Genomic DNA, 10,306 nt, shown 5'->3' on the forward strand with positions numbered 1-10,306 from the left:
TTCAACCCAACATGATTTTTTTTGTGTGTGTGAATTAATATTCAAAAACATGATCGGAATGTCCCCAGTAGGAAACGTGTCCCCTCTAAGTGAAGAAATGCCGTATTTCCCAACATTTGTTTAAAATGTACCCCCAAGCAGCTGCCATCTGTGCCCCCGCGTTCCTGTTGAAGAATTCTTTTCAAAGTAACAGCTGGCATCCGCCTTCATCATTTTCAGCACTTCTGTCATTTCACATCTTAACCTCCGATTGCTTAACTTTAACAAAATTGGGCTCCTTCCGCCTTTCCTCGTCGCTTCTCACCCGCAGTCCCGGCCTGGCTCTGGCAGCGCACGCACACCGCCGTTATCCCTGCCCTCCAGATGTGGCTGCTCCTGAATAAAACCGTCAGCCTTCATACAGCGCCGACCCCCCGCGGCCTGAGCTCGGTCTCACACAGCGCGGCCCTGCAAGGGTTAAGCGGCCGGCCGGCCGTTCCTCGTCAGATCTATTTTATCTCCCTTGTGCAATGCTGTTCCAATTCCCCTGCAGTGCGATGCACACAGCTGCAGCAGTGTTGTTTCACAGCAAAGGCAGTGTGTGATTGTGTTTGTGTGATCGGATTGTGCCAAGGGCAGGGAAGGGCAGGCCGGCCCAGACTGAGCGGCGCCTCTCCACACCTGGGGAAGTTCAGGTTAAATGGCTTCACATTCCTGAGCACACAGCTGATTGAAACATTAACAAACACTAATCTGAGAGCCAAGCTGCAGATGGGCTGGGATGTCAGCCAAGAAGCGACTGCGTGTGTGCGCTTGTGTGTGTGTGTGTGAGCGAGCGAGAGAGCGAGGAGCTATGAGAGAGCGCAGCACTCTGTACGGAAGCTCGACTGCAGAAATTGATCTTATTTATTGTAAACATGTTAAAAGGATACACAAGCAAGGAAGCATCGGCAGTGTTGGCGGCCCTTTCCCCGAAATGTGTCACGTTGAACCGGGCCTCCTGAAAGGGGCGCTTCATTAAATGATCGCCAGCCAGCCGGTTCGATGCAGCCTCCCAGCGTGGAGCCATGGGAATGTTGTTTTACCCTTGCTGAAGCATTTTCTTGCACTTTTGCACTGCTGCTGGACGGTTTCGTTTGTAGTCCAGCCGGGACAAAAACTTAGTAACTTAATGGTAAAGTGGGCTGATTGATTGATCCCCCAGCATTTCCATCAGTCCATTGGCTTTCTGTGGCACTGATACCAGTCCTTTGCAGAACACACTCCCACACACACACCCACTCTCACTCCTAGACTCCTAGTTCAGAGTCACAAGTTGGCCTCCTTGATAAAATATGTAATAAAGAGAACTTTGTGGAGTTATGCTGTTTAATGCCAGCATCCATGAGGCACGAGATCATGCCAGATGACCAAGTCATGTGAGGAGAAGTTGATGTGCCCTTCCCTGCTGCTGTAGTGGAGCTCCCACAGTGCTCCCTCTGAGAAATGGGCATATGACTGCACATTTTGTTCTGCTGGTGCAATAATGTGGTGAAGTGTGGGATCAGAGGGGGACCACAGGACATTTACCAATAGTGTCAGGGAAGGAAAGCATAGACAAGAGTAAGGAGTACAGCAGGTAAGTGGACGTGCGCTTTCTGTTAATTACAATGAAATTCTGCATTTTAATACATTTGTATTTAGCATAGTATCAGAGAGTGGCTACTACTGTTACTACTAATAAAAATAAAACTTTTACCTATTTGTGTCCAATGTTTCAAACTGAGCAAAGGCTATGATCTTGCATGAATTGCTGGCTTCACTTTGGTTGTTTATGTTATGTATAGTGCCTGTTTCTTATATTGGTGTTAAGTTCAGTGAACACAATAATAAAAAATACAGATTGTTGGTCATGTTGAGCATATAAATCATACATCCTCTTCCATGAATCAGTCATACCTTCATTTTTAAAGCCACCTTATCCATATCAACATGTGCCAGAGTGGGCCTATTCTGGTAGCATCAGGTTCATCCTGAATGGGGACATAAAAACGTAAGAAATTTGACAAATGAGAGACCATTCAGTCCATCAAGCTCATTCATCACGGTTAGTTAACACTCATGCATTCCAACAGGCATCTTTAGGCTATGGGTGGAACCTGGAGTCCATGAAGAAAGCCAATGTTGACCCAGAGACAGGCCTGTAAACCTCACATCTCAGTGACTGGCTTGGAATTTAAACACAGGCCCCTTTAGTTAATTTTTTTTTTTTAAGTTGTTATATTTGTATAATCTCTATTATTTTTTTTTACATTGACTTTTCTATGGACCTATTTTAAAATTCATTTATGAACAGTGACCTTGGGTTCAAGATAAGGCATTATATAAATAAAACTTATTTAGCTAGGAGGCTGCAATTTCAACTACCTAGCCACCATATAGCCCATGTAATAATTCATCAATCAATATATAGCACCTTTCACAGAAAGGATAGACAGCAAGTACTTACCAATGGAAATATGAATTTAATACATTGACAACAGACTGTAATATTGGGAAAATATTAGAACTGCTAAGTCACACTGTGCCCCTTTGACTTACCTGTTCAGTATCACATTTAAGAGTCAATGACTGAAGCAGCAGACAAGGAGCCCTGTGACGTCACATTGGGGGTTACTGGTTTAACTGAGAGGAAAAGGCATCCCACTTTGCCACAGTAATATTCACTCTGTTATTTATATATATATATATATATATATATATATATATAAACACACACTGCCTGACATGAGGAGGCCCACTTAAAGCAGATGAACTAAGAGGTATGCAAGTCTGTGCATTGTCTCCCATCAAATCATCAGCAGAGGCAGGAGGTGAGGAGATTTGCCACACTTGCCATGTGTATTGCTGAACTATTAGTTGAAGTAATCTGCTAGGAATCACATTCTGAATCCCCCAGGAAACTTAGAAGTTATGAAATTTGTGTAGATTTGCACAAGGAGGTTAAGTGTATAATAATGAAAATGTGGAGTACAAGGTGGGGGAGGGTCAATGGATGAGATTCTTTGGTTATTTCCTACACACCCAAAACAAAAGCAAGAGCTCCCCGTCCAGGTCACAGGACATCAGTGGCAAAGATAAAACGTTTTCCAATTATTATGCATGAAGTTCACCATGTTATTGCAGCCCTATCCTCTTGCCCCCCTTCTTGATAGTAAAAACATTACATTTTAATTGCATGTTACTATTGGAAGCCAAAGTACTTAGATATACCGAGTTGGTTTCTGCCTCCTTTTTTGATAGATCAGTTTCCATAGATATTTACCTTAGAACAAATGTTTTAAGAGCTTTCAGAAACATCTATTTAAACCTGTAGGTTATACTTGTTTGGTCACAGGCCCAAAATAAAGCTTTGGCCAAAGTTAATATCAAAGCACATATGCCTCATTTAAAATTAACCATGTGGACCCTCTATAAACTGCAGGATTTTGGAACCAACCCCTAACCAGAATAAAAATGTTCAGTTTTAAAAAGCCTTGACATATGCATTAAAACACACACACACACACACACACACACACACACACACACAAAAAAAGCCAATTACAGCAAAACACATCGGAGTTGCATGTGTGTACACAATTCCCAAACTGACAGATCCGGGTCTGATTTTTAAACTATTGCTTTTGTTAAAGATTTCCATACTCAGTTTGCTATAGATCTCATGAACCCCTAGAGCAAATTTCTTTTCACTATTCAAAGCGATTAAGATTAATCACGTAACCCTTTATTTTGGCACACTAAGCTATCTTTCAAACTTCTGGCCCAACTAGAACCAAAGCCTTGGGCCAAGCACACTCCTTGATGCCACAAATTTCTTTTCATCTTAAGAGTTTCGTCAAAAAGCACATCACAACAAACTCAAATTATCAATCCCAACATTTCTGAATAAAATGCCCTGCCCAAATGTGTCACTAAATAATTTACAGTACCTCCCCACCAAACACCACACCAGAAATGTTTCAAATATTTCTGTTTTAATAAAAACACAATTATTACATTGTAAAAAAACAATAAGGACTGCATCAAATGGCATTGTAATATACAATACAATATATAAATCTCAGGAATCTGAGAACATAAGATTTTTTACAAATATAAAAAAGAAATCTACATGTAAACGTAACAAAAAAAAAAAAAAAAGTCTTTTTAACAAGACCCCACAAATGTGGCCACAGAAAAGCTGTACATCAGTCTCTGAAGAAACGAAAAAGAAAAAAAAAAAAAAAAAAGAGAAGAAGAGAAAGAAAAGAGCCACTGCTCTGGGTCCTCTTGATCCCAGTGGACATGGACAAGGATTGTGGTAGTGGAGGGGGAGGAGATGGTGTTTCAAACTGATAAGCAGGTGCAGATCACGAGAGAACTATTTGACACTTCCCAATTTTAGAAAGTCTTCTACAGGACTAAATACAGGAACATGCCTGGAACCCCATGCTAAAAAACAGGGATAGAGTCACTTCAAGGAGCAAAAAGACGTTCAGCTTATTGATTATTTGACCACTTCAAGCCCCCAAAGTCTGGTGTTACTTTTCAGTCACATTAGCGACAAAGGATTCTGTCATCTGTACAGCCGTTCTGAAAAAGAAAAAAAAAAAAACCTTCAGTAAAACCAAAAGCAGAACACATGACAATGGCATAAAAACAGCTGACAAAATGTTAACGAGGGAGAGGTGTACTCTCTAGGATTATTGCACATCATGTTTAGGCAACATCCTCTGAAGCAACAAGATGTGCAATAGAACAGGCATCAGACAGTTTTACATATAGTAAAAATACGTTTCCGGATATTTTAAACGATGTTGCTCAAACTACGCACGTTTTACATCATATGGAGTGTCTTTCAACAAGCGAGAAGGGCAAAGAGTGACACCGAATTGAATGCAAATATCAAAATTACAAAAGAATACATTTGATCAAAATGAGGGACATGTGGTTTAATTCTTTTGCATCTACAAACATCTACGGAATGGGATGCTCTTTACCTCCACTGCGATCCCTCCCAGTTCTCCGTTCAGGGTGGTCAACGGTGAGCGGGTCAGCGGTGCGCTGTTGCCCCCCTGCGGGCGGCTCAGTCCCGGTGAGTCGAGCTCCAGCTGTAGGTCCCAGATGTAGTCGATGACGTGCTGCAAGATCTCCATCTTGCTGGCCTTCTTGTTAGCTGGCAGGGTGGGCACCAGCTCTTTCAGCTTACTGTAGCAGCCGTTCATGTCGAGGAATCCGTGCATGTGTTGGTCGAGCAACGGGAGCTTGCACTTTGAGATGGCGAGGCTCTGCTCGGACAGACAGCGCACCACATCCTCGTTGTTGCCGCCCACTTTGCTTTTCAGAGCGCAAGAAGAACCGACGACTTTCATCTTGAGTTGAAGGTAGCGCCAAAGACAGAGTAATCTACTTGAGGAGAGGCAACGGCAGCTCTGCTATCACTTATCCAGATATGTCTATACTGAGCACTAGCTTGTAATGCACAATCAACACCCGCTCTCTCTTTTTTATCAGCCCGGGCGTTCGGGAAGGCGTAGTCAAGTGAAGTCGTGCTCGAATCCTTTAACCAATCGGATATGAGCTTCTGCCGCCGAGGGGCGGTACGGGTGCGCTTGTCTCAACCAATAAGAGCTTACCAATGCTTATCAACTGTCCTATCAAACAGGAGATGGTATTACAAATGGAAACAAATATAGCGCTTTTTTATGGCTGAAATGTGGGAACCCAGCTGTCCGCGCTTGGTAAGGCGCAGGTGGAGACGCTTGCCCGAAGGCGTGGTGGGGGATGGTGGTCGTAAGAATGCTTCACTTACTGAAGATAAATAACTTTTTAATTGCTCACTTTATCAGATGTGACAACGCCCCCCTCCCACCATGTGCTTATATACAGTTATACATTGACGAGTTCTGTCCCGTAAGAGACATCGACATGTTGGCAAAACCTTAAGTGCCATCCATCCCTCTTAACCCCTTATAATTACACCTTACTGTATAAGCGGGGTTTCCGAAATTCTCTGACGATTGGCAATTGCACTAAATAATAATTAACTCGTCTAGTCACTCATCCCTACCGCGTTCAATCGCGTGTTGAAACATTGCCCAGTTTATTATTAATGCTGTTGCCCAAGTTTGCAGCCGATTAGGGCATTATCGACAGTTATGTTCTGTCATCATTTTGTTCTTCCAGGGCTAGCGCAGCTGTGCTAACAGCAATAGTAATGACGTGCCGCAGATTGCACAAGCTTAATAAAACTGGCAGTGCTGTAATTTTGAAAATTCACGTGCTGTTTTAGGCGGTTTCATTTTGGGCAGGATCGCTTGAAAAACTAAAAATAACTAATGCAAATATATCGTTTAATAAATGTTAAGTAATTCTTTAATCTACTTTTAACTCCATTAAAAACTTAAATGCGTCATGTGATTTTGTAAACATCATTAAAATAAAAATACCAAATCAATATCCGTAGACTATTTCTGCAAATAATATGGCAAGACGCTTTAAAAACAAAGGGTTTGTTTATTCAGTACATGTACAGTGTATGCTAATATATGTTAGAGTATATATATATATACTGTATATCAGTTATTGATAATGAATATCTATCATAAGCGTTATTGGGCTTTAAAAAGCAGAATTTTCTTCCCAGTTTGTAAAAACAGCAAACTTTTTTTTCGCCCTTCTTGGGGACAGATTGGCACACCAACAATTTAAGAACTGGATGACAAAGCACCAATTAACGAAACAGCTTGTGACAACGCGGTGTGCTGCAGATGTGTAGTGCATTTCGGCCAAATTCCGATGCATCAGCGTTTAGCATATTAAAGGCCACTTTATACTTACAAATCGAGCTGTTCTATCCCCCCGCCTACCCTAACCCCCCCCCAAAAAAAAACAGCTTTTCGGTGAATAGGTTCCCAGATTCTTTCACTTCTCTCCCCAGTGTGTGTTTAGCGCTGTACGCAGCATCGCTCCGCTCTGAAGCCTCCCGGATTGTCTAAACAAGCTGAGGCAGACTGGCAGGCGCCAGCCTCGTGACGTCACCCATTCATACACTCCCTGACGCCTGTCAGCCTGGCGCCGCGCGGGCGGTCTCCATGGAGACCACAAACACTCCTCCATTCACCTGCGCTGCGCGAAGCCTGAGAACAAACCGGCCGAGCGGAGCTCTCCGCCCCGCGCACCTGCGAGCTCTCCCTCGCAGCTTCAAACAGGAAAGTCAAATAAAAGAGAGGGGGGAAAGGAGGGAGAGGGGAGATCGCTTTTATAAACATTCTTTAGCGTACGGCTCCGGCGGCAAGTTTATGTTCAAATCTGCAAGGCTAAGTCGATGGTAGCCCCTTGTAACACTCTAATAATAATAATCATATCCTAAATATTGCTATTTAAAGCGTTACTCGCAACTGAAAACACAATTTATGAGTTCAGCTTTTTAGTTTTGAGGAAAATATCTATCTATCTATCTATCTATCTATCTATCTATCTATCTATCTATCTATCTATCTATCTATCTATCTATCTATCTCTGAAGTGTGTACTGCTAAGAAACAATTCTACTACATGTGCCTCGTTTCACTTAAAATTTCCCAAACTTTAACTGGTGGCCTGCTCTAGTTTTCTGTTTTTGTATTTATTTCATGTCCCAAAATGAAAATAATAACGCACCTTTTATTAAAGGTAAAACAAATTGCTCATATATGTATGCGTTTTGCTGCTATATTGATTAATTTTATAAGCTAATATATAGTGCAAATATGTCAAGTACATTTGTATGAATTGTATATTTTGTATAGGTTATGTATTAATTTGTATATAATGTATATATGTATTGGGTATTTCGTTTTATTTGCATAGTTTTCTTTATCACTTTTAAATAATTTTACAGTTTACTTGTCACCAGCAGGAAAAGGCACAGGACATAAATTCACCAGGGATGGGACACGAGTCCATCACAGGAGTCCTTACTGACACCCTCACACAGTGCAGTATTTCTGAGATGTAAGAGGTAAGTGGAGTACCTAGATAAACTGTGAGTATCTGAATGCAACATGCATTTCAATGGATTTGTATTTATGTATTTTGATATTTTAATGTATAATGAAGTACCACCAATTAAGTTAATAGTGGATCCAATCAATGATAGTGGTTGTGGAGATTTGCTTATCTTCTTGCAGTCACGGGAACATTGGATCAGTGTTTGTGAAAGTTAGTAAATGAATGAAAAAAGCCCTTTATATGAAGAGGTAAATATTCTGCTCTTTTTTCTGAAAAGCTCCATATGCCCTTTTCCTAACTTAAGTATCCTATTCTTTTGTTTCTGTCAACAATGCCAAATAAATATCTATACCTAAATAGAAAGGTGATGGATTTAGATTTTCTCATTGATTTGTTAAATAATTGTATTATTCTCTGCAACATTTTTGTTTTCCTTTTATTTATTTATTTATTTTTTGTGCAGCAAAGTGACACCTCTCCACCAGCAGGGTTTTGCATCCTGTTGTCCTAACAGCTACTCATCTCCAGGTCATGGCTCAGAAAGTTGAGGGCGCTGAGAGAACAATGAGAGATCAGAGCAAGGATTGTGGGAGAAATCCAGGCTGGTGCCAGTGTGTCTGGGAGTCTTCTTTGCTCTCTCATCTAGCCTTTGTTCAGCTGCAAAAGCTATCAGCACTTCCTACTGACATCAACAATAACTCCACAGAACTGGGCCCTTTTAATCTTGTTTACAGCACATCAAGGCGGAAAAAAAAGTGAAACATATTAGCTCCTGATTTTAACGGACAGTGAAGAACTACCCCCTACGGGTCAGCCCTTTTACAATGGTTAATTAGAAAAGTTTAGATTATTCGTGGTGAGGTTTAAATGAGCAATTAACTGATGTGTAAGAAAATGATCCTTGTGTTTCCCCATCAGTGACCCTTCATTCTCATTTTATTGCAACTGGATGAAATTAAAATGAACATTGCAATGTTGGAATAATTCAAACCACACTGTGCCAGCTGTGAATATTTTAGCCTTAGAGACCAATAATGCATATTGCAGCCGTTACTGCCTCGCATTATAGCAAGGGGGTGAAGGGAAAGCCATAATTGCTTCTGTTATCTGCCTAGGGTTGTGATGTTTAAGTGCAATCTTAAGAGATTTAATGACATGCTTCATTGTGAAGAAAGCCATTCTGTGTTGTACTTTTTATTTTAAAATCTTGTAAATCATTCTTAAAATTAATCAAAATATGTTGCTAGAATGCTATTCTTTTTCACAGTTTTTATAAATAATTTGCTGCATTAAATGCTTGAACTGTTTTCATGTATGGTTTATCTATCTATCTATCTATCTATCTATCTATCTATCTATCTATCTATCTATCTATCTATCTATCTATCTATCTATTATTATCCATGTTCGTTTCTTGCTTGTCATTCAAAGCTAAAGGGATAGACTCTGGCCCTTGGTCACCCTAAACTGAGTTAAGGAGATTGCAGAACATTATGTTATATTTAATTGTTTTATTATTTCATGGGTGGTGCAGTGTGTAGTGTCTCCACCTCACAAACCCATATTCTTATTCTTATTTCTTGTGTCCTCTTGTTTTCCAGTTTACCAGTTTCATATTCTCATCCTGTCTATGTGGATTTTTTTCTCCACCATCTCTGTAGTAGTAGGGTGTTGTACTGTGTTAGACATTTTGTATGCAATAAGAGAGCAATCAAAATGTCCAGTCTATTACAAGGCACAGAGGACTGTAGATATACACACATCCACTTTCACTCATGCAGGGACAATTTAGAATTGATCATTTACCTAACATGCATTATTTCTTCTTCTTCTTCTTCTTTGGAGAGAAAAGCCAAGCAAAATGACACCTTTTATTGACTAACCAAACAGATTACAATATGCAAGCTTTCGAGGCAACTTAGGCCCCTTCTTCAGGCAAGATGTAAGATGTAAGATTTCTTCTTTGGAGAAAACATTGAAACAGACATGGGAATAACAATATTCTTTTTTATTCTATTCCTCTCAATTCAATTCTCTTATTATAATATATTTTTTTAAAATCTCCTTGTCTAATGATTGGCAGTAGAGAAACCTGTTGTTATTCATGACCCCATGCTATGGGTTTCAGAGAACTCATATGTGCTAACTATAATCATTCCAGAATGACTGTTACCATTCCAAATACTACATTCCTCAACCAGCTTTTTCCAGATAACAACAGCTAAGCATTGGATTGGCTGCAAAGGTGCATACAGTTTACAGTTAGAGATTATAATAAGCCTTTAATGCTTCTTATCTCTCTGCTGTGATAGTA

The 10,306-nt window shown here is 40.4% G+C and overlaps 1 protein-coding gene and 1 long non-coding RNA gene across 2 annotated transcripts; one reads left to right on the plus strand and one right to left on the minus strand.

Moving 5' to 3' along the window:
* Positions 1–4,146: 4,146 nt before the first annotated feature.
* Positions 4,147–5,490, minus strand: id1 (inhibitor of DNA binding 1, HLH protein). Its single transcript, XM_039735081.1, has 2 exons — positions 5,001–5,490; positions 4,147–4,593 (listed from the first exon to the last, which is right to left on the minus strand). The coding sequence occupies exons 1-2, from the start codon at positions 5,370–5,372 to the stop codon at positions 4,558–4,560; spliced, it is 408 nt and encodes a 135-aa protein (XP_039591015.1). The 5' UTR covers positions 5,373–5,490; the 3' UTR covers positions 4,147–4,557.
* Positions 5,491–7,691: 2,201 nt separating this feature from the next.
* Positions 7,692–9,299, plus strand: LOC120514605. Its single transcript, XR_005630495.1, has 2 exons — positions 7,692–8,002; positions 8,456–9,299. It is a non-coding gene; the product is annotated as an uncharacterized LOC120514605 (long non-coding RNA).
* Positions 9,300–10,306: the final 1,007 nt, after the last annotated feature.

The sequence above is a fragment of the Polypterus senegalus genome, chromosome 14 (assembly GCF_016835505.1).
Source record: "Polypterus senegalus isolate Bchr_013 chromosome 14, ASM1683550v1, whole genome shotgun sequence".
Taxonomy (NCBI): domain Eukaryota; kingdom Metazoa; phylum Chordata; class Cladistia; order Polypteriformes; family Polypteridae; genus Polypterus; species Polypterus senegalus.

What these genes read in the sequence shown, in the direction of transcription:
- id1 (XM_039735081.1), bottom strand. Translation starts at nt 5,372, where the DNA reads ATGAAAGTCGTCGGTTCTTCTTGCGCTCTGAAAAGCAAAGTGGGCGGC. An exon ending in TGGGAGGGATCGCAGTGGAG is followed by an intron (nt 4,594 to 5,000) that starts GTAAAGAGCATC and finishes TTTCTTTTTCAG; the next exon opens with AACGGCTGTACAGATGACAG.